At 48.4% G+C, this 22,887-nt stretch overlaps 2 protein-coding genes and 2 non-coding genes across 4 annotated transcripts; 3 read left to right on the forward strand and 1 right to left on the reverse strand.

Moving 5' to 3' along the window:
- The first annotated feature begins 241 nt into the window (after window positions 1–241).
- Window positions 242–5,854, forward strand: RPS3 (ribosomal protein S3). Its single transcript, XM_028115853.2, has 7 exons — window positions 242–329; window positions 1,513–1,643; window positions 2,117–2,210; window positions 2,681–2,775; window positions 4,479–4,666; window positions 5,116–5,312; window positions 5,780–5,854. The coding sequence occupies exons 1-6, from the start codon at window positions 300–302 to the stop codon at window positions 5,307–5,309; spliced, it is 732 nt and encodes a 243-aa protein (XP_027971654.1). The 5' UTR covers window positions 242–299; the 3' UTR covers window positions 5,310–5,312; window positions 5,780–5,854.
- On the forward strand, window positions 1,212–1,359 carry LOC114218832 (small nucleolar RNA SNORD15). The gene has a single exon (XR_003611253.2). It is a non-coding gene; the product is annotated as a small nucleolar RNA SNORD15 (small nucleolar RNA).
- On the forward strand, window positions 4,867–5,011 carry LOC114218830 (small nucleolar RNA SNORD15). The gene has a single exon (XR_003611252.1). It is a non-coding gene; the product is annotated as a small nucleolar RNA SNORD15 (small nucleolar RNA).
- An 8,669-nt stretch (window positions 5,855–14,523) lies between the features above and the next one.
- KLHL35 (kelch like family member 35) lies at window positions 14,524–22,186 on the reverse strand. The gene is made up of 6 exons (XM_028115779.2): window positions 21,309–22,186; window positions 19,991–20,175; window positions 18,265–18,383; window positions 17,472–17,660; window positions 15,683–15,871; window positions 14,524–14,712 (listed from the first exon to the last, which is right to left on the reverse strand). The coding sequence occupies exons 1-6, from the start codon at window positions 22,178–22,180 to the stop codon at window positions 14,524–14,526; spliced, it is 1,743 nt and encodes a 580-aa protein (XP_027971580.2). The 5' UTR covers window positions 22,181–22,186.
- Between the last annotated feature and the right edge of the window lie 701 nt (window positions 22,187–22,887).

Below are 22,887 nucleotides of genomic sequence, written 5' to 3' on the forward strand. Positions count from 1 at the left end.
TGAGCTTATACCTGTAATTTCCATCTCTGTGCCTCATGTTGCTCACCTTTAAGCTAACAAGAATTGGACTCTAGACTCTGCAGTTCTGAAGTTCTGATTGATCTGCTCCCTTTCCCGTTTCCGCCTATAGGTGTCTCCATTACCCTTCTTTTTCGCTTTAATGCCTTTCTAAAAACTACAATTCCCAGGAGCGCCTACAGGCGTCGACGTCGCGCAGTTCTTTGTCGTCGCTCGCGCCCTTTATACCTACTTCCGTCCGAGAGCAACTTCCTTTTCTTTCCGGGGCGCGCGGCGGCAAAATGGCGGTGCAAATTTCCAAGAAGAGGAAGGTGAGACACTGGGGCTCAGGTCCGGGGAACTGTGGCGGCGGGCGGGTTGGGGCTTGTGGAGAAGCCGTCGCGAGACCCACAGCTCCATGGCCTGCCTCGGGAAGCGGCTTGGGCCGCGTGGCATTCCCGCAGGCGGCGGATGGCGGTGGATTGAACGCGGGGCCCGAGCCGGGCGAGCGCAGTTCGGCGGCGGAAAGGGGCGAGAGTTTTCTGCTGCTTCTGGGCGAAGAGCAGAGATGAACACCGGGCGCCCCTCCTGCCCAAAACAAAGCGCTTGTGATCATTTCTTGGCCAACAAATAGCATTAGTAAACATGTGATATTTTGAGGGGTTGAGCCATTTCCCCTCACGTCTCACTGTGACTTTGGGAGCGGGAGGTAGCAGCGTATTCGTGTCTTTTTCGTGTCAGGGTGCGGCCTTCTGACCCCACAGAGCTCAGTTGGGAAGGCTGCTGACGGTTTCTTACTCCGTCTGCACCCCAGGGAAACTCATGGGCTAATGGAGGGAGATCTGGAAAGAGCGCTTCATCAGGTTTTAACTTTTCGCTTTTCCGTGGGCAAGAACTGTGTAAAGTCCATTTGCGTTAGAAATAGGGAACTAACTTGTCATTTTGTGTGTGCATGATATCGTGTTAATCCACATCCTTTCTCGAGTTAGGATTTACCAGCTTTTAAGACAGGAGTACTTTAAGGCAAGATAACATGGCTGGGAGTCTTCAGATGGTCCAAGTTGTGTCTGCAAGTGAAAGTACTTAAGTCAGTATATTCTCGTTAGTTACAAGGGTAGCATCTTGCTGTACTGAATGAATGAGTTGTGAATGTGCCATTTTAGGGCACCTTTTTGTTTAGCACGTGTAGGTACACATAACAAATCTTAAAAACCCTTCAATGAAGAGAAGATGACGAGTCTGACTGGAGGTATTATCTTTGCCAGGTGGCCTCTACTCCTTGCTGCGTTCTGTGGCGGTTTTAAGGGCCCTTGGGTTAAAGTGACTTCCAAAGGACGACCTAGAGGCATTTGTCTGAGAAGGGTTGCTAGATGAGTGTTGGAACAAGGGTAATAGAGTGATGATGGGTTATTTGTTCCAGGTGTTGAATTTTGATGAGCGTTGCATTGGCAGAAGGACTAAGCAGGAAAATGACCCTGCAGCAGGTTCTAATGGTGAATTTTCCCTTTTGGTTAGTTTGTCGCTGATGGCATCTTCAAAGCTGAACTGAATGAGTTTCTCACTCGGGAGCTGGCTGAAGATGGCTACTCCGGGGTTGAGGTCCGAGTTACACCAACCAGGACAGAAATCATTATCTTGGCCACCAGGTGAAAACTCATTTTTTTGGCTATCACCTGTAATTGTTGTATATGCTAGGATGGTGTATTCTGTAAACTTAACGGGGACAACCAGTGTATTGGCCTTAGCAAACGTAAATTTTTTTTCTTTTTTTAAGATTTTTTTTTATTATTATTCATTTGAGAGCACAAGCGGGGGGTGGGGGTGGAGGGACTGAGGGAGAAGCGGACTCCCCATGAAGCAGGGAGCCCGATGCTGGGCTCTATCCCAGAGCTCTGGGATCATGACCTGAGCCAAAGACAGACACTTAACCAACTGATCCACCCAGGTGCCCTGCAAATGTAAATTTTCTTAACTGTGTTTTAAATCTGACTCTAGTTCTTGTCATCCAAAATTTGTATTTTCTGTGAGATGAATGAGACTTTACTATCACATATATGTAAAACGTAAAGTCATGTTTGGAATTTTGTGAGAGCTATATTGTCCGTTTTTGTTTTCTCAGGACGCAGAATGTTCTTGGTGAGAAGGGCCGGCGGATCCGGGAATTGACTGCTGTGGTTCAGAAGAGGTTTGGTTTCCCTGAGGGCAGTGTAGAGGTGAGTGAGTGTGGCTTATGCCAGAGATTACTGTGGACCTGGAAATGGTTATTTAGGATGGTACTTCCATAAACTGTTACTGTCATGAAGACCTTAGTTATGATCACAGAGTATTACAAATGGATTGGTATTTTGTTGAAGTTACCTTAATAAGGAGTTGGCTTCCTTTTATAGTCCTTTTCTGCTCATTTCTGGTGGTTAAGGGATTTTTTGTTTTCAACTTGGGAATAGTAATGGTATGGATTGGCTACCCCATCAGTTGGTACAGCTGTAGGAGCTAGGGATGGGAGGGCAATAAGAAATTGAGATTATGTCGCAAAGTGCAGGCTATACATGGGTAATAGAAGTGTTTTAGTACCTGAGGGATGCCGTAGTGATACGTGCTTGTATGACGAGTGAAGTGATTTTTTTACTGAAAACACTGGGGAAAGTTAACAGGTTTAAGGGTGTGCCCTGTTTCCTTCTTAAAGCTTTATGCCGAAAAGGTGGCCACAAGAGGTCTGTGTGCCATTGCCCAGGCAGAATCTCTGCGTTACAAACTCCTAGGAGGCCTTGCTGTGCGGAGGTAAGTGTCCTGAGACTTAATAATTATGTTTTGAAGAGTGGTCAGCGCCATAAGGGGAGTACTCTTCTTGGTGCTTTGGGAATAGAACAACTCCAGGGAGGGGAGATTAGGATTCCTGTTGAAGTTACTCGGCTCCATTAAGTGTGGGGATTGTAAAGAGATAAGACATAGTCTTGATGGGAAGAGCTTATCTGTGAGCAGTATGTAGGTGATGTGAGCAGGGGTGGACTATAAAGGGCATGAGGTAGCTAGATTGGCTCTGGAGCTGGGCCTACTGATGAGAGTTCAGTAGGAGTTCTTTGTGCAATTTCATTATTGTGAAGTAATTGGAATGCTTTGCCTGGGTGTGTGAAATTTAGTTGGTACTTCCTGCAGAGCCCTGGGAGGTTTTTCAGCAGGGGAAGGACATGAGAGCTGTGCTTTAGGAAGGTTGACCTGGTGGGGAGATGGGTGGTAGGAAAGGCTGTAGGTAGGGACAAATAAGAAAGATTGTCTCCTTTGAATGTCAGCTACCCCGCTTAGAACCATGGTCCTCAAAAGCTTGGCCAGCATCACTGCCAGCATCAGAGGACTTACTAAAAATAAAAATTCTCAGTCTCCACCCACTGAAGTGGAAAGTGCGGGTGTGGCCCAGCAACCCGGTCCAGGTGGTTTTTGTACACACTGAAGTTTGACTTGGAAGTTCTGAGACCTAAACCACTTGCTAAACTTCTGGACCTTGGATCTCCTATTTGTAAATGGGGGTCATTATATCCACCTCTCCTTTTTGTGGTGATTAAATGAGATGATGCGAAGGAGCTGGAGCCTAGAGTGGTGGGTCCTCCTGTACTTTCCCTGTTGAAGGTGGCAGCTAGCTGTTAGTATGTCCTAGGGTATACAGTAATAAATGAGTTGGAGGACATGATATTTTAAGGCTTAATGTCTGTTTTATAGGCCTAGAAATCCTTTTCTAGCACTTTAGTCAAGAGAGCTAGTAGCCTGCATTTAGTACAGTTCCTAATAAATGTGAATTCTGGAGGTTGAGGAGTATTTAGTAAACTATAAAGGGGCCACTCAGTGACTGAGCTACTTCTGGGTTCTTACTGATTGCTTACCTGATTGTGAAATGCTGCATTTGCAGAGATGGACTGGACAACCTATGCCTGAGGTGTACCACCCCCACCATTTAATTGCCAGTTTAGGGGCACCTGGGTGGCTCAGTCAGTTAAGCATCCGACTCTTGGTTTTGGTTCAGGTTATGATCTAAGGGTCATTAGGTTGAGACCCACGTCCAGTTCTGTGCTGTGTATGGAGCCTGTTTAAGATTCTCCCCCCATTTGTGAGTGCCTTCTCCTAAATTAATAAAATAAAAATAAGAGTAAATCTTGAGTCTATAATTGCTTGCCTGGTGTGAGGCCTCAACTTCACAGGTGTTTTTGTTGTATTTTAATCTTGAGGTGATTCTAATGTGCAACCAAGGTTGGGAAGCACTTAGAAGGAATTGGCATATTCCCTGAGGAGTCAGCTTGAGATGAGGTGTGATGGGGCTGAAGGAGAATTGCCAGGCTCTGGTCATATTTATTCTCCATTAAGGGAACACTGAAGATAGTGCAGACTAGTGAGTCTTGTGTTTTTGTTCTTTTTAACGTGATGGTGTGGGGTAGGCTCGAACAGTCTTGTCTTTGGTGATAACAGGTGGATATCTGTCTCTTGTTCTCCCAAAGGGCCTGCTATGGTGTGCTGCGGTTCATCATGGAGAGTGGGGCCAAAGGCTGTGAGGTTGTGGTGTCTGGGAAACTCCGAGGACAGAGGGCCAAATCCATGAAGTTTGTGGATGGCCTGATGATTCACAGTGGGGACCCTGTTAACTACTACGTTGACACTGCCGTGCGCCATGTTCTGCTCAGACAGGGTGAGCAGCTGGGAGTGCTGGGGGCAAAGGGCCTTTAGATAGATGTGGTTTTTCATGCACACCTCAGTGTTGGGCAATTCATTTTGGGAGTAGCAGAGCATGTTTATTATACTCCACTTGGGTTTATTGATGAGCTGTACTGAATTAAAAGAATTGCTGAGATCAGTCAGCTCTTTGCTCGTCTCAGCCACCTGTGTACCCTTCAGTGATGACACGATGACGAGTCAGAAAGGTCACATCCTGCTCTTGGTCCTTGTCAGTGCCACGTTTTGTGGTGCTGTGCATGGGTTCCTTTTGCAAAAGTGTCCTGTTCATTGATTGATTAGAGGCATTTGTCTGAGAAGGGACCAGACCCAAGGGTGCTTGAGTAACCTGTTGTCTTCCTTCTGCTGTATCCTATCGTGGGACCGGGGCAACCACAGCTAGATTCTGATTACAGCATCTTCTAGGTGTGCTGGGCATCAAAGTGAAGATCATGCTTCCCTGGGACCCAAGTGGTAAGATTGGCCCTAAGAAGCCTCTGCCGGATCATGTGAGCATCGTGGAACCCAAAGATGAGATACTGCCCACCACCCCCATCTCGGAACAGAAGGGTGGGAAGCCAGAGCCGCCTGCTATGCCGCAGCCAGTACCCACAGCATAACAGGTGAGTCTCTAGGGGCCTCTTGGGGTGAAATAGGACCCCTTTCCCTTGTCTTCTACAAGTAGTATATCCCATACTGTGGTAAGCACTTAATACATAAACGTTGGACTATACTTGCTTTACAACACAGGTTGGAGCCAGGGGCCCATTTAACCAGGGATTCTGTAGGGACGGGTATTGGCCTTGGTCTCCTGAGAAGTTCCTATGTTTACCACTGTGTTTGAAACAAGATTTTTCCTTTTATTTGCTTAAAATCAGGGCACTCTGTTAGTAATTAATTACCTGTTCTTCAGCAGCCCCTTAAGCAGTTAAAACAGTAACACCAAGGCTTTTCTATGCCCAGTACTTTTTGTTTGTTTCTAGGTGTTCTGTGTGTATATATTTTTCATGCAAATTCTAAATGGGAAATGAAAGAACCCAATATTCAGGTGAAGATTCTCTTCTTACTGTTGTGCTTTATTTGGTTTCAGGGTCTCTTTGGCAGCTGGATCTGGAGACTGGATTTTAATCTGTAAAGACCTTTAATAAAATCTTTGAGAAAGACACATGGCGTGAATAGACTATGTCCACATTTGGTCTGAGAATTCTCTTTCCCCCAAGGGAACATTTCTTGATTTTTTTTCAGGGCTGCCTGGCTCACTTTCCCTGCCTGCTTTCCCTGAAATCCTTGGTTTCAGCTGTGTTTGTGAGGCAAGAGCAAGAACAGGAGGAACAGAGCTAACCAGAGTAATATCCTGTAAATCTGGTGAAAGCAAAGGCTGATTGCTAACGACAGCACCTTGAGAAGGGCTGAGGGTGAGGTGGTTTTGAGTAGACAAGCTGGTGTTGGGGGGCCTCAGTACTGCACACTGAGATCTGCACACAAAGTGAGATTTGAGTGCCTTGAATAAATGATTTCTGTGCCCACCCCCAAATCTAATGCAATACAGGCAACTATCAAAGTTTTATTTATCCCTTCTGGATAAAACGAATGGCATTTTGCAATTTTACTGAAAAGTGCTTGAGCTAGACTGCTTAATTCTTGTATTTCTAGACTTCTGTAGTTCAGTTGTGAGGGGATTTTCTGTTGTGAAAGTAGTTCAGCTAGTATGAGCATCCAGAATACTGGGTGCTGGAAACCGGTTAAGGCAGTCCTGGTCATGTGAGACCTCAGTGTCTGGTACTAGCACAGCCAGTCAGGTCTTTGTGCATCAGATTATGTAATTGTTTAAATTCCTTCCTTTCAGTCTACTTAAAACTGGAAGTTGGTGTGTTGGATTCAGAAGTGCTGTTAATGTCCCACCAGGGGGTGCTATAGCAGGAACTAGGCACCAAAAGTAATAGCTTGGGGAAGGAAAGTAAAACTCACTGAATTAGCATGCACCTGTGGAAAACTATGCAAATTAGTGTGCACGTGTAAAGTTTGTTACCAAACATGAGCACCCCTGGATAGCCATTACTCAGGTAAAGAAAAGGAGAGGCTTTGGGGTATTTTTTTAGCCATTTCAAAAAACCACATGAAATAAATGCAGAGCTTAGGTAAGCACTAACGACAGCCCCATGAAGAAATGCAGGTTACCCTAAACGATGTTACCACCACCCCTGGACTTCAGTGAGTTTTTCTACTGCCTCCTTTCCTTTGTGTCAGTCCCTTTGAAGTTCAAAGTTTCAGGTATGAATATTTGGCTAGTCCTGTGTCCAGTCCAGCTGCCGGAAGTGGGGAGAAAGATAGCTAGCCCCTTTGATTTCCATAGTAGGGGTGGGGCCCAGACTTGCACAGTGCTCTCCCTCCCCCCAGTAGGCAAGGTTTTGATCCTGGGCAGCCAAAACTTGTGGAATGGCCCTTGGAACCCACTGGTGGAAATCTGGCTCATGGCAACATGGAAGCAAATGCTATCCCTTCGTGGACTTCACCAAAAGGTAACTGTCAAGCTCTAAAGAGTTAAGTTCTAGTCATTAGGATTCCAGGCACCGGGACAGGGGCTTCAAGCAGGAGCTGGTAGACTAGCTTGCCCAGGCAAGGAAAGAATAGCTGCTGGGATGTGAGAACTTGGAAATAGGCCCAGGGGCCTAGCAAGGGCCCAGGACCAATGGATAGCACTGTTAATGGAGAAGCAGGAGAAGTACAGAAACGGGTGGCATCAGAGGGCAATGGGTAGAAGGTGTCTTGGGGCGTGGGGATCTGCTTTCAGACAGAATCTTCCCTCTGGAGCCCACAGCAGGGTGATAATGGGGTCAGCCAACCCTCTAACTGGGAGATTAGGCAAAGACTATGGGAATGTTCAAGCCTGGTGGGGTAGAGGATACCTTTCTCTGCAGAGTGCTTTAAAAAGGAGCCTTGAGAGGTGGTGGGGAGAAGCTAGGCTTTGCAATCAGACCTGGGTTCAAATGTGACAGCAGCACTGATCTACCGAGATTGAATCTTTCCGATCCTCAGTATCTCAAGGGGCTGTTGGGAGTTAAGGAAGACCTATTAATTCATGTGTGTAGTGTTTATCATCGAGTATATTATCTCTCAGGACAAAGGCTAAGAGCCCAGGCCTTCCAGCCAGACTCTGGATTCAAAACCGGGTTCACAACTCAGCAGTATGAGCATGGGGGCATCAAACATCTCTGAGCCTCTGCTCATCTGCCTGTGATTTCATAGCACAGTGCCTGACCCATAGGAAGTCCTCAGTAAATGTTAGATGTTACTGTTGAGTACTTCACATATCTTCTTGGGAATCAATAGCTTAACTTCATGGTATTGGATTCTCCCCAACCTAACCATAAGGGCTCTGACCATAGAAACCGTGCTTTCTGCTTCTGTTGTGAAGTGGGCATTGCTGGTCAGGTGTCACTACCCCATTTTTACAGGTGGTGAATTTGGCCTCAACCATGCCATGTTCCACCTAGTGAATGTTTCTGAGCTCCAGTGCTGCTGTTTCTAAGTGTAGCTGCTTCATGTTCACCGTGGGCAGGAAAGCAAGTATCTGAGGGTCAACATTTTCAGCATCAAAAGATAGTTTTTCTTACTACTTTTTTTTCCTCAGGAACATGAGACTTTGATGTTACTTTATCTATGAAACAAACCACTTCCCTATTTGTTATTGGTTGAAACTACATGTGTAACTTGATAAGCAACATGACCTTGGTGAGAAGATAATTGTTACATGCCCCGACCTTACTGTAAACACTTCATTAATTTTCTCAACATCCTTGTAATGGACTAGTTCCATTATTAGCTTCATTTTATAGCAACTTTAACCCACATCATACATCTTAGCAGAATGTGTGATTTCTCTTAGGCGTTGGAAAATATTTAGGATATCTCACAGTCCCTACTTCTGGTTTGAGAACAAATATGGAGCCCTAGGTTGGGAACAACTTACCTGATTCTAAACCCTCATTTTTACAAATAAGAGTCCCAGTGGCTCTGAAATTCAAATGAGACCACGCCTCTGCTGCCCAGTCCTGCGTTGTACTAGTAGCTCAGCCAGCCAGGTGCAGCTGGGCCTTTGTCCACTGATGGGAGTGCTGCTGCGATGGGTTCACACCCTGCCTTCACCTTCACTGGCTGGCCAGGGACTGCCCCCATGATCAGCCTGCTCCCACCAGTCTTTTGTGTGGTGAGCCAGAGGAGCTGGACCCTTTGAATCCCAAATTGCTGAGAGAGGATAGGGCTCCCCTGGCCTTTAATTAAGAATAGTTTTGCTTTTTGGAGGAGAGGGAGGGCACAGACCCAGCAATAGGGCAGCTTCCCCTTCAGGGTTGGGAGGGCAGAGGTGATGGATCTTTACTCAACTGGTTTTCCCCCAATACAACAGGAAAAGTAGCCATCGCTATTTACCATCTGGGTCCAATAGACACCCTACGATTAAATTTTGTCACTTTAATTTACAGAAGTAAAAGGGAAAGTGGAAAACCATTTTATAAATTTTACAAGTATTCAAACAAGTATTTAAAAATACTAAAATTTGGGGGCACCTGGGTGGCTCAGTCAGTTAAGCTACTGCCTTTGGCTCATGTCATGATCCTGGGGTCCTGGGATGGAGTCCCGCATGGGGCTCCCTGCTCAGCGGGGAGCCTGCTTCTCCCTCTCCTGCTCCCCCAGCTTTTGTGCTCACTCGCTTGCTCTGTGTCAAATAAATAAAATCTTAAAAAAAAAAAAAATACTAAAATTTTAGCAAGCAGTAACAGCACCATTCTGAATATACTAAAAAACACTGAATTCATACCCTTCAAATGGGTGGGTTTTATGGGTTGTGAATTACAGTTTTATTAACTGTCATTCATATATTCATGAAAATAGGTACTTGTATACATGTCTGTGTGTGTGTGTATATATGAATTAAAACAGCAATTTCATATTTTCCTTGCCTGGAAATACCCAAAAAGAGCACCATCCCTTGAATGCAGTTAAATGCTCATCCATGTGTGCAGCTGGAATGTATTCATCTTACAACTACTGATCCCAGATCTCAAATATATCTCTAGTAGGCTCAAGCTTACTGCTTCTGGGGTCTTGGTTTTGGTTTTGTTTAGTTTTGCACTTGCATTGTCAACATGGACTACTTGAAAAATTTTTGATGGCTCATGATGTTGAAGAGAGGACATTTTCTTTTTTCTTTTTTTAAAATTTTCTATTGTTACGTTATCACCATACATTACATCGTTTTTGATGTAGTGTTCCATGATTCATTGTGCATAACACCCAGTGCTCCACGCAGAATGTGCCCTCCTTAATATCCATCACCAGGCTAACCCATCCCCCCACCCCCCTCCCCTCCAGAACCCTCAGTTTGTTTTTCAGAGTCCATGGTCTCTCATGGTTCGTCTCCGCCTCCGACTTACTCCCCTTCATTCTTCCCCTCCTATCTGATTTTTTTTTTTCTTAACATATATTGCATTTGTTTCAGAAGTACAGATCTGTGATTCAACAGTCTTGCACAGTTCACAGCGCTCTCACCATAGCACATACCCTCCCCAATGTTTATCACCCAGCCACCCCATCCCTCCCACCCCCCACCACTCCAGCAACCCTCAGTTTGTTTCCTGACATTAAGAATTCCTCATATCAGTGAGGTCATATGATACATGTCTTTCTCTGATTGAGGACAGTCATTTTCTTTGCTCCGTAATTTTAAAACATTTTTGATTTTGGATTTATAAAGATCAATTTGAAAGACCAATCTAATGAATTTAAAAAATATCTACAACGTCTGTTTCCCTATAGTCGAGTACACAACTGCCTCAGCATGTCTCCACTTACAAACTATAACAAACATATCAAGTAAATTTTGGGGCATAGGCAGCACAAAAGATGAATACTGTACAAAATAGGATGGTACAGGTCTTTGTTAAAAAATATTGTGTGATGAAATCCTCCCTGTTGAATGATTTAAAATGCCATATTTCCTTTGTTTTTAGAAATACGTTGTTTACTCACCAATTCTTGAGTTTAAGAAAATTCATGTAGGAAAGATTTTGTTTATATGACCAATTTCCCCATCCTCAGACTGGAGTGCTACCGTGTGTCTCTGCGTTCATTTTCTGATTTGTCTGTATTAAGTGAAAGATCCTTTGTCCACTCTCTTCTGTCATTTTGGGTGGAAAATGAAAAATCCTGAATTCTCAGCCGTCTCTGGACTTCTTATACCTTCTTGAAAGATGATCTGTAGTACTTTAGGGAATACAGTATGGAAACGGAAGGATGATGTGATAGTGATGGTGTATTCACTATTTCATCTTCTGGGAAATACCATCCTTCCATTTTATCATCATAATCTTGTTTGGGAATAACTGTTGAGTAACATGAAATAATTTTTAGGATGATGAAATAGCAAAGTTTTTCAAGATAGAGGAAAATAAATTCATCATGATCTCATAATGTATTTTAGATTTATACAAGAATCTAATGAATCCATATGGTGATTGTAAGATAGAATGAGTATTATGTCTTTTTTGAAAGGTAAGTAAATTTCTCATTGTTTTTGTTTTGTTTAGAAGCCCACTAAGCATAACAGTCCTAAAACATCAATCTTAGAAATAGTTAGAACTTCTCAAAAACGAAACTCAGAAACTAAATTTGGGTTCAGTGGCTTCTGATGGCATATGAAGAGTTAAGTGTGTTCTCAGCTGGGGAGAGTATGGCAAACCCATGTGACTAAGGAGTCATATACTCAGAACTTGTGGTCTGGTTTCCTGTTGGAAAGCAACAGTCCCTCTCATTCAGCAGGCAGCCCAGGTGGGGCAAAGAGCAGTGGGCTAGGAGCCAGGGAAGCCCTCCATATATGGTCTTGGTCAAACCCACAGTCCTAGGAAATTAGGACACATGGGTGTGTAACTTTTGCTTTGTATCATGTTCTGTGAGCCTCACCAGGGAGATGAACCATGTCTCCCGCTCATCCACCTGGAAGCCCCTAAAGGCAGGGACCAAATCCTATGAGGCTGGGATTTCCCAGGGTGGAAATGATGTACAGTAGCGCCCCCCTCCCCTCCAATTCCGTGGTTTCATTTTCTGCAATTTCAGTTAACCTGAGATCAGCCGCGTTCTGGAAGCGGATGATCCTCCTTCTGACTTAGGTCAGTAGTAGCCTAATGCTGCATCATGATGTCTGTGTCATTCACCTGATTTTATCTCATCCTGTAGGCATTTTACCATCTCACATCATCACAAGAAGGAGGTAAGTATAGTTCAAAAAGGTATTTTGAGGGAGCCCACATTCATATAACTTTTATTATAGTGTATTTTGTTAATTATTTTTAATCTATTATTACTGTGCCTAATTTATAAATTAAACTTTATCCTAGTTAACGTATGTATGTATAAGAAACAGTGTGTGCAGGGTTTGCTACCATCTATGGTTTCAGGCATCTGCTGGGGGTCTTGGGATGTATCCCCCACAGAGAAGAGAGGACTACTGTATTCTCTGCTTCTGAATAACTCATGTGCTACCCTCAACACTGTTTTCTCAGATTAACTTTCTCAGATTAGCAGAGCCTGGGTGAGGCTGCATGGAGAGAGCAGGCTTTGGAGATAGCTGGACCCAGGATGGAATCCTGGCTCTGCCACCACTCACTAGACCAGTGACATTAGTAGACAAATCACTTCACAACTCTTGAGTCTCTATTTCCTCACTGGTTAAGTGGGGCGGTAGTACTTACCTCACAGGTATTATAAAATAGAAATCCAGGAAACTTTGATATAGCATACAGAGGTGGGGGCAGGGTGGGCTTTTGTTCCAGGCACTGGGGGATAGAGAAATAAAGCTGACATCTTTTCTGCCTCAAGAAGCATCCTATGGGTATGTCAGGGAAGACTAGAGATGTCATATATAAAGGCCTGGCCATATGTCTGGTGGTAAAAGGGGGGCAGATAAGGAAGGGCATAAGGAGAGAGTAGTCAGCCCTGGAGTAGAGGGTGTCAGATCTGTCCGGGCAGAGAGAGCAGTAAAGGCCATGGGCACTTGGACGGGAGAGCATGAATGGTCATTGTTGGGGAAATGGGGTGGTCTACTTGGCACACAGGAAGTGCCCAGCCCAGGTGAGGTGCCCATGTTGTCAGGATCTTACCCTGAATCTGCCCCTACCTTCTCCACTTAGGCTTTTGCTTGGGTGGTCAAACAATGCAGCACCTTTTTTGCTTTGTCCTGGGTGTTATCCACGGGGTGGGGACAGGCAGGCTCTGAGGGGCTGGGCCTCCCACTACTCCCCTCCCCTCCCCTCCGCCATGATCAGCTGTGTCCAGATGGTCACAGGCTTCCTAATCTGAGATAATCAGAGGGTAGCAGCTCAGCTGGACCCAGGCCTTTGTGCTAGGCTGTGATGGGCCAGCCCCAGCTGGAGAGACCCCACAGATAGGGCCCTGGGGCTTTGGAAGACAGGGAGGGGCATGGGGCTGTGCCGGAGGGGATGCAAGGAGCAGATGATAGCTCTTCAAAAGGCAATCTGAGTGCACATGATGGGGAGCCCCAGATGGGACCTGGCCAGCTCCTCTGGGCCTCAGAAACACAAGCATAGGATCTGAACCCTCTGGGTCTCTGACAGAATATGTGACATCTTTTGTCCCCCCCTCTCCCCTGAGCTCATCCCTCCCCCTCTGTTTTATGTTGCTGCCTGTAGAGCCTCAGGCCACCCTGGTGCTTATGATGGCTCGTGCCCCCTGGTGATGTTGGGGAGCTCACAGGTCCAGGTGCAGAGCTGGGCTGGCTGGGTTCTCCGGCCAGGGGCTCTCTGGTGCCTACCGCCCTGGGCCTGCAGCTTGCTGCGAGCCTTTGCCTCAGGGCTGCTCGGTGTCCCACAACTGTTTTCTGTTTCGTTTCTGCTTCTCTGATGAGGCAGGGAGGCCTACCTTGGCCCTGGCTTCTAGCAGTGAGACTGGTTTGTAATCCCTTTTTTTTTTATTAAAGCTTTATCCTAGAGTCTGAACCCCAGAGCTGGAGCTTCTCCCTTTCTCATGGCTTTATAATTCCACTGTTGCTGGTCTTTGGACATGTTTGCTTACTTATAAGCCTAAGCCTCTATCTTTTTAGTAGTTTGGCTTTTAATTTTATCTGTTATTGCTAAGTGTTTGGAGAGGGTGGTTTAGAAAGAGAAACATCCTGACCAGAAGTGCTTCATAGATTCTGAAGTTTCATGAAGTCTTATGAGTCATGGACTCTGCCAATTACTAAGTATGTGATCTTGGGCAAGTCTCCTCATCTTTTAAGGCAGTTCCTTTTCTGTAAAATACAAATCTTAATAACTAGCTCATTAGAAGTTAAAAAAATGCCAGTAACCTCAAATTTAAGGACAGTGATTACCTCTGAGAGGAATGTGGGAAGGAATGGGTTTGGAAATGGGAGGTGCCTACAAAGGCATTTGTAACAATCTATTTCTTAAGCTAGATGGTGGAAACACAGATATTTATTGTAATTCTTAAACTGTACAAAAATATATATATGCTTTTTATGCATGAAATATTTCATAATTTTTAAAACATGTCCACACTGCCATTTTGAAGGTAAACAAGGTAACATATGAAGATGCTTTGTAAAGAGTCAAAGCAGGGAGCAGATACTGGGCATTACTTCTCCAGACAAAGCAGGCTTGAGCTGGAACACAGACCCAACCTTTGAACGAGGTTTTATTTCTATAAGAAAGGGGGGCAATAAGTTAAGGGGCTATTTACATGGAGGTACCATGAGGGGAGTAATGGTGAGCCTGAGTTCTCCCTCCTTTCTCTGCTTCCTGGCTCAGGCTGTTCAAGTTTGAGTCACCTGCCCAGGCTCTGAATGATGGTGATGCAGCCATGGGAGCTGGTGCAGCGCTGCAGGGATGGCTGGGCCTCCACCTGCCCATTGCTGGGGTCAAAGGTGAAGACCCTGTCGGTGCTCTCCCCAAGATCATCCCGCCCACCAAGGATGTGGACCTTCCCGTCACACACAGTCACGCCACAGCTCTCCTGGGTAGACAAACAGAAAGATAGTCAGCTATGGGGTCCATTGTGGGGCTCCCTCTGTCCCTAGCTGGCCAGTCCAGACAATAAAACCTTCACCCACAGAATATGAGCAGGCAGTCTGGATGGCAGAAAGGCAGGAACTGGGTGGGTTTGAGTTCAAGCTCTGGCTTGACCCTTACTACATAGCCTTAGACAAGTCACTTAAGTTCCCTGGGCCTCAGTTTCCTCCCCTGCAAAGTAAGAATAATAATAGTACCTTCTTCATAAGGTTGCCTTAACAGTTAATGGGGTTAAGTACGTAAAGCATTTTACATAGTGCCAGGAAGACAGCACTCCAGGAACAGTGACAACAATCATCCCCACCACCACCGCCGCCCTAAGATCGCAGACTCAGAGAAGCCAGAAATATCTCAAGCTCTTAGAATCACTGAAGGTCAGAACTGGCAGGGACCACCAATCTAACCACACCCCTATGTAGTCTCTCTGGAGTTTCGGGAAAGGGAACAAGAGGTGGGGGAGGCCAGGAATGCAGGGAACAGAGAGCCTCCAGGGCCTGGACCTCCCTGCTCTGATATTACTAGGGCAGGGGAACTTATCAAGTCCCTTCTCTACCCTGACCTCCCCGCAACAGGCAACCAGCTGGTGGCCTTCAGGACAAGAGACTTCAGGGTCATTTAGACCAAGACCCTCATCCAAGGCTAAAGCAGTTGGAACTGGGGTTCCATGCTCTGCCTTAACATGGCTTAACTGGAGGCCTTGGGCGAGGCCTCAGTCTTTCTAAGGCTGGTCTCTTCATCTGTGGAACACAAGGCTGATTATCCTAATGAGGACAAAACTAAGGAACTAGGTACAACTGCCTAGCATGGAGTCAGAGATAGACTCAACAGCCTCTGAGTTCCACATCCTTAGACATGGAACTTTGCTCTTCCGAATGGAACCAGTACCAAGGCTGTGCCCGGGAGCCTCTACTTACCACGGGGCTGGGGAGGACAGCTGCCTCCCCCCAAACATCTGTGCCAGGGTCATAGGTGAAGATTTTGCTCATGAGGCCCCCCACCACATAGATGGTGCCCTCAAGGGAGACAGCCTCGAGGCACCGCTGTGAGAAAGGTGCTGGGGATCGCAGGCTCCACCGGTCCTCCTTGGGGTCAAAGCACTGCACCTGAGGGGCAGGAGGAGGGGCTGTGGTGAAGCCTCACCCCACCCCCCAATTGCCCTGCTGCCCACATCCTCCTACCTCCCCAGTAGGGGGACTAATTCAACACATTGGCTTGTGTCTTCCAGACCTGAGCTAGCATGGGGCCGGGGAGGGGGGGGTGGGTGGGCAGAGGAGACCCACCACCCTTGCCCTCAGGTGTGCTCAGTCTGGTTCCACATCCTGGCCCCAGCCCTGGACTCCCTTTGTCCAAAGCCGCCTCATCTTTCAAGGTCCAGGAAAGGTCTGCATCCCAAGAGATGGAAGTACCATCTGCACTAGTACTATAGAAGGTCCCCAGAGAGCAGGCCTTCCATAGAAATGCATTTCTTATTGCATACATTGTCAACCCTCTTCCCTCCCCCTGGTGCTCTGAGCTCATGACGAGATCCCAGCTAGGGTGTCTTGCAGCCCCCATCCTTACAGCTGTCCACAGGCTTCTCAGGCCCACCTGTGTTCACACCTTCCAGAGTTTCTGAGGGCTTATACTACCTGCCTGTTCACCTGTATTCCGTTTCTTCAGTTGTTCCCTTGGAGACTCCTGGAATGGCCTATATTGAATCAGTGCTGCACCAGAGGGCAGTTCCCCTAGCCAGCCCCAGGAAGAGGTGTGTGGGGGGGTATGGAATAAAGAGGGGTGAGGTATCCTAATTTGGGAAAGATTAAGATCTCAGGACTGCAGACTTGTGAGGCCATCGGGAGGGAAGAAGCTGCTATGAAGACTAATTTTTATTCACAGCCTAAATGTCTAGCAACAGAAAATTTGGTTGACAGACTATGGTTCATCCACCCCGTAGACTATTACACATTGAAGTGATGGCTGTGAAGAGTTTCTAAGCGTGTGGAAAATGCTTACATTTAAATGAGAATAAAAAGCAGAATGCAAAATTTTACTACCAGTAAGAACACAAAACTAAAACACAAAAGTAGATTCAGAGGAAGCCTGCAAGGCAATGCACCAAAATATTAATAGTAGTTATCCTTTAGTGGTGGGATCATGGGTGATTTTTTTCCCTATTTCTCTGTGTTTTCTAAATTTTCAAGTGTGTGGGTTTGTTTTGTTTTGAAAGATTTTATTTATTTATTTGAGAGAATGAGATAGATCATGAGAGGGGGGAGGGTCAGAGGGAGAAGCAGACTCCCCACTGAGCAGGGAGCCCGATGCGGGACTCGATCCTGGGACTCCAGGATCATGACCTGAGCCGAAGGCAGTCGCTTAACCAACTGAGTCACTCAGGCGCCCCTGGGTTTGTTTTGTTTTGAATGAAGGAAAAATGTTTTAATTGATCCCACCCTTGCCCTAACTTAATTTTTTAAAATCTATGAAACCCATATGGCACCAGCTCAAATACTCAGGTCCGGACCCGCCGTATGACCTTGGGGTCATCTCTCTGAACTCACTTCCTTGCTGAAACAAGGGGGTCACTCCTCAGGACTGCTGAGAGTGAGAAAACGGATGAGGACGTGGAAGTGCCAACTCTGTGCCTGGCACACGGCCCCGTGACCCCGTTGTTTCAGCAGGGAAGTATCATACACAGCAGACCTCCAACACCCTGCCCGCACCCACCTTGTTGGTGCTGAGGCCGTCCTGCCCGGCGCCCCCGACCACGTAGATCCTGCCTGCGCAGGACACCACTGCCGCTGAGCTCACAGCCTCCGGGAGGGGCGCCGCCGCCGCCCAGGTGTTGGAGAAGGGGTCATAGCGTTCTACACTGCGCAGGCGCCGAAGACCGTCGAAGCCACCCACCGCGAACAGCTGCGGATGAGGACAAGCAAGGGTGGGAGGCTGAAGCAGCCTCCGTGGGGAGTCAAGGCCCTCTCTAGAGGTGTCTCAGCCCACCGCCTCCTCTATGTGCGGGGAGAAACTGTCCCCAGACTCATAGGAGGTACATCCCAGCACTGCCAGCACCTGGGCAGCCTCCCTTGGCGGGTTCCTTCTATTACCTGGGGATAAACATACCCATCTCTGGGATGGCTATTAGACCTGTCAAATACCTGGCACCAAGCTGATGCTTAGTAATAGGTAGTAATTTACTGAGGGTTTATCACCTTAAGTGATCCTAAGAAGCACTTTTATTTTCTTTTCTGAATTTGAGATGTAGCTTACAAAGATAATTGGATTTTTTTTTTCCCCAAAGTGGCAGGGTCAAAATTCACACCTAGTCTGGCCCCAGAGCCCACACTTTTGACCCCTGACCACTAGGTATTATCAGCATTATCATGTAACTTTGGGCAAGTATCTTTCCTTTCTGGTGCTTAAGATCCCATCTTTCAGACAGACTGTCTTATAGGACCTTCCCCCAGGAAGTCCACTGATCTGTACCTTGAGCCACAGGGCAGCAGCTGCTGTGTGTCCCTACCTGCCCCTGCACGACTGCCATCTTGTGCCTCCACCTGCCCTTGAGCAGCGAGGCCACCTTGATCCAGGTGTGCCAAGGGGTATTAAACATCCACACATCACGGCTGTTGATGTGGCCTCCTAGGGAAAGAGAAGCCGCTGTTGACTCCAGGCCCTCTTGGGGTCAACAGCACCCCTAAAGACCTAGAAACAAGGGCCCCCAGATCCAAAGGAAGAGTTAAGGGTAGACTGTGTTTTAAACGAATGGTGGGAAGGTGTGAAGACAAGGGGCAGGGAGTTTTGTGGGGAGAGGCCTGAGAGATTTAGGGAGAAGGAGCTGATCTTCACTGGGTGCCTTATGGTGGTATGCCAGGCTCTGTACTCCGGGAAGCAAAAAGGGGGCCACTTAGAATTCAACTGGAGGTAAGAATGCAAGTGTGCCCAAATAAGCATCAGGAATGTGCTGGGGGCAAAGGGAGAGCAGAGCCACCTACACTGGGATGGGAAAAGGTAGAGAGTGACTCAGTAACCCTGCCTCATTTCTGCACTTACCTTCATGATTTCATGTCTATTCTCATTCCTCCAAGAGGTGTTAGGATTATTATACCCAGTTTACAGATAGGAAACTCAGATGTGGCTTAGAGACCAGGAAGGCCCTGCTGAAGGCCCATGGCCTTTCACTCTAGATCAATGACCAGAACCAGAACTTCTAGTCTCCCAAGCTGAGCACTGGTTTGCCCTGTGGGGCTAGGCCCTGGAATGCAGACTGTGGACTCTTCGTCCCCATTCCTCCTGGGGCTACTGAGCAGGGACTTACCTCTCAGGAGCAGCCTTCCCAGGGACAACCCTGACTGCATCCCTCAGCCTGACTCAAGCCCCAGCTCTGTTTTGTAGCCCCTACCTCTGTGTTTTCCCACCAGCACCCAGCAGAGGCCCTTCATGTTGTTCACAGGCCATCAGCAGCCTTGGATAAGTTGTCCAGTAATAATGTGTAGCCTGGATGGTCCCTGAGGCCTTTCTGGCTCATTCTTCTGTTCCTTATCCTTCCCAGACACCCATAGCTCCCTACAAGTGCAGTCTACCTAGGCCTGGAGTCAAAGCCTCCCTGATTTAACTTGACTCCCTTTCCTGCCTCATCTACAATACCTCCCCTCCTCTCCCAGATGCACTCAACCTACACTTCGGAGACCCGAGTACCTGGGGTTCCTTTCTGCACATTCCATTCTTCATTACCTTTGCCTATGCTGTTTAGTCCAGATTTTCAAGGTCCAGCTGAAAAGTCTGGTGGCAAAGTGAAGTCTGTCTCCCCTTCTCCAAGGGAGCAGGGGCTGTTTTATTCTCTCTCTAGGGCCTGGACCTCAGGGAGGGCACAATCCACTGGTATCAAACCAATCTGTGTTTCTCCTAGCTTTACCATTTTTGAGATAATGGGAAAATTCTTAACCTCCCTGTAAAATGGGGTTGTAGGGGAAATTGAGTAATGTAAGCTGTGTAGCATAATGTTCTGCACACAGTTGGCTAAAGAAAGAGAAGTGATTAATAGTAATACAAATTGAAGTGGATATTGCTGAAAGAAGGTTAGAGTCATACCAGTGACTGTCCCTGCAGGACTACATACCACTTCAGCCAATAGCTGTAGGTTACTGGGGAAATCCCACCCCCACCTCGAGGTTGGAGAGAAAAAGAGAGTGGCTTGAGGGAGGCAAAGAACCTATCCTGTGGGGCTCCCGCTGTGGCCCTGCCCTCACCCGAGACATAGATGTCATTGCGGAGAGCAGAGACAGCGAACTCTGAGCGTGTGTAGCCTGGGAGGCTGGGCAGTGGGGTCCAGCGCCGGCTCTCTGGATGGTAGGCGTCGGTGAAGGGCAGCTTCAGGAGCCCCTTGCGGTCGCAACCGCCGATGACCACGATCACTTCAGCTAGGTCCATGAATCTGGCGTGGGGATAAGCCCAATGCCTGTTGACCCGCACCCAAGTTTTGGCCCTCTCTCATCCTCTCGTTGACCACACTGTACCGTCCTGCTGCCCTTCCATGCCCCTATGCCCTTTTGCACTCCCTGTCTCCCAGTCCCATGCTGGACTCTGCCACCTCCAACCTCCTTTCCTAGTATCGATGGGAAGAGAGTCACCAATCCTTAACCCCAACTACTGACATCTACATTACAGGGAAAGGATCTTTACAGAGCCCTTACCTAGAAAAGTCACCTCGTTTAATTCTTATGATAGTTTTATTGGGCGGGGGTTACTACTCCTTTTGCAGAGGAGGAAACAGGCTCACAGACTTTGGCCTGCCGGAAGTCATGGAGTCAGTAAGTGAGAGAGTTGGAATTCCAAGCCCAAGTTGGCTGCCACTAACCCATTCTCTTTACCCTTTTCTGCCTTTCATCCCCGACTGCCAGTTGTGCTGCCTCCCTCCTACTATAACTATTTCTAGAATACACACCCTTTCAGTAAAACATTTTCCCCTCCCACTAACCAACCCCCCCCTCAGGCTTCTGACCCCACCAGAATTTCCAAACCAAGCCACCGGCTTCCTACCTAATTCCTTTGACAAATATTGAGCATCTTCTTTGTCCCAGGCCCTGAGCTTAGTGTTGGAGACACAGTGTGGTAAGACAGAGGCATCCTGTCTTCTATCCCTGGGAGGGTACTACTTGGACTACGTCTTGGATTACTCCACCCAAAGTCTCCCGGTCTGGCGTTCCAGCGGTGGGAGAGTAAGCCTCTCTCATTTTTTCCAGGCCCTATTTTTATCCCTTCCTAGACTGAGCTCTTGGAGGGTAAAGGGTATTGCCAATTACTCCCGAGTCCCAGACACCCAGCACAAGACCTGCACAGAAACAGCGCTCAGAATTATGGATGGATGGGCAAGAGAAAGGATGTGTGCAAGGTGTGAGATCCCTGCCTCTCCCCCACTGGACTGTGAATTCTCAAGGGCAGAATTCCCAATACCAAGCCCATGAAATGTGTGAACGAGTGAGCAGAATTAAAGGATGCTACAGGTATTAAGTGGTTGCAGAATCTGGGATGAGGATGGGTGGAAGGCAAGGGGGAAGGGGGCCGTACCTCCGCGGCCGGGCCCGCAGCGCGCCGGCCTCGCGGCCCAGGATGAAGCAGGCGCGGGCCTCGAGCAGCAGCGGGCGACACTCACGGCTGGCCTGCAGCAGTTCGTCGGCCTCCACCTTCTCCAGGAAGTAGGCGGGCGCCAGCAGGGGCAGGCGCACGTGCTCCAGCAGGCGCCGCAGCTGCCCGCGGCGGGCCGGCGCGTCGTGGCGCACCCAGCGCATGGCCGCCTCGAACACGGCCTCTTCGCGCGCCACGCCCAGCGCCGGGTCGGCCAGCAGCGCCGCCACCTCGTCGGGCGCCAGCTCCAGGAAGTCGGCGTGGCGCGCCACCTCGACGAAGGCCTGGCGCAGCACGCGGCCGCAGCGCTCGGCCAGCGAGGCGAGCGAGAAGGCCGCGGCCACGCGGCGCAGCGCCAGACTGTTGGCGGCGCGCAGGCGGCCCTCGAGGAAGCTAGCGCAGGCCTCGCGCAGGCCCGCCACGCCCAGCCGCTCGGCCAGCGCCAGCACGGCCGCCGCTTCGTCCTCGGCGCCCAGCCGCACGCCCGCGCCATACACGTAGTCGAGCACCACGGCCAACGCTGCCGCCCCCGCGCCCGGCCCCGCCTCCGAGGCCACGGGCGCCACGGGCACCACGGCTAGGCCGTGCTCCGGCCGCCCGGCGGCAAACAGGCTGCGGAAGTAGGCGCTGCCCGCGCTGAGCGCCGCGCGGTGGCACGGGAAGTCGCGGCCGCCGGCGCGCAGCACCACGTCGGTGAGGGTGCCGCTCCGCCGGTACGCGTTGAGAGTCTGCAGAACGCGCTGCGCGTGGCAGGACCCCGCACACGGCGCCACGGAGCCGGGCTCCGACTCCTCCAGCACTGGGCCCTCCAGCATCCTGTCAGGTAAAGAATACAAAGAGCGTTGGAAATTCACCTGGTTGGGTTGGGGGAGAGGACGGGAGGCCCCTCATCCATTCATTCCGTTGTTCGTTCCCTGGTTTACCCAAGCCGGCATGCATGAATGTAACGCAGGTACTTACGTTTACTCAGCGGCTCTTCCTTCCATTCCTTCATCCAGAGCCCTAATGGCTACAGCGATCTAGTCCCTGCCTACTTGGAGGGCTAGGCCTTGCCTTAGCTATATCGCCGTCTTCCTCGCTAACCCACTTCAGTCATATTACTCTTTCTATTCTTCAGACTCGTTAAACTGTCATCAATATAAGCAGGAGACAGACGGCAAGCTCTCAAATGGGATAATTTGAGGATAGTCTAATAAGGGAACGATTTACAAACACGTAGACAGTGTTTAGGGCCTCCCACAAGGGGTAAAGCAGTGCCCGTGATCACCAACAGCAGGGAGTGTTTACCTCTCCAAGGTCTGGAACGGGAGGGCCGGGAGGTTACAGGAACCTGCACAAAATATCTGTATAGGAACGGCCCCCTGACAGGAGCTGTAGGATTCAGGCTACCCCACAGAGACCTAGTGTGGTGTGGGGAGGAATAACTCTGCTCCCTCTCATCACCGTATTCTGTCTCCTCTTGCCCTTAGGTGCTCCCCGCTGACCAAACCCTGATGATTGATTGATCTATTTAGATATTTAT

This window comes from Eumetopias jubatus, unplaced genomic scaffold (genome assembly GCF_037043125.1).
Source record: "Eumetopias jubatus isolate StellerSeaLion01/CBP00866 unplaced genomic scaffold, mEumJub1_p1.0 scaffold_13, whole genome shotgun sequence".
NCBI classification, from domain to species: Eukaryota; Metazoa; Chordata; class Mammalia; order Carnivora; family Otariidae; genus Eumetopias; species Eumetopias jubatus.

Coding starts and splice junctions, on each gene's coding strand:
- KLHL35 (XM_028115779.2), bottom strand. CDS start 22,180: ATGCTGGAGGGCCCAGTGCTGGAGGAGTCGGAGCCCGGCTCCGTGGCG. Junction 20,176..21,308: donor CTGCGGGCCCGGCCGCGGAG/GTACGGCCCCCT, acceptor TCCCCACGCCAG/ATTCATGGACCTAGCTGAAG. Junction 18,384..19,990: donor CAATGACATCTATGTCTCGG/GTGAGGGCAGGG, acceptor CTCTTTCCCTAG/GAGGCCACATCAACAGCCGT.
- RPS3 (XM_028115853.2), top strand. CDS start 300: ATGGCGGTGCAAATTTCCAAGAAGAGGAAG. Junction 1,644..2,116: donor ATCATTATCTTGGCCACCAG/GTGAAAACTCAT, acceptor TTGTTTTCTCAG/GACGCAGAATGTTCTTGGTG. Junction 4,667..5,115: donor CCATGTTCTGCTCAGACAGG/GTGAGCAGCTGG, acceptor AGCATCTTCTAG/GTGTGCTGGGCATCAAAGTG.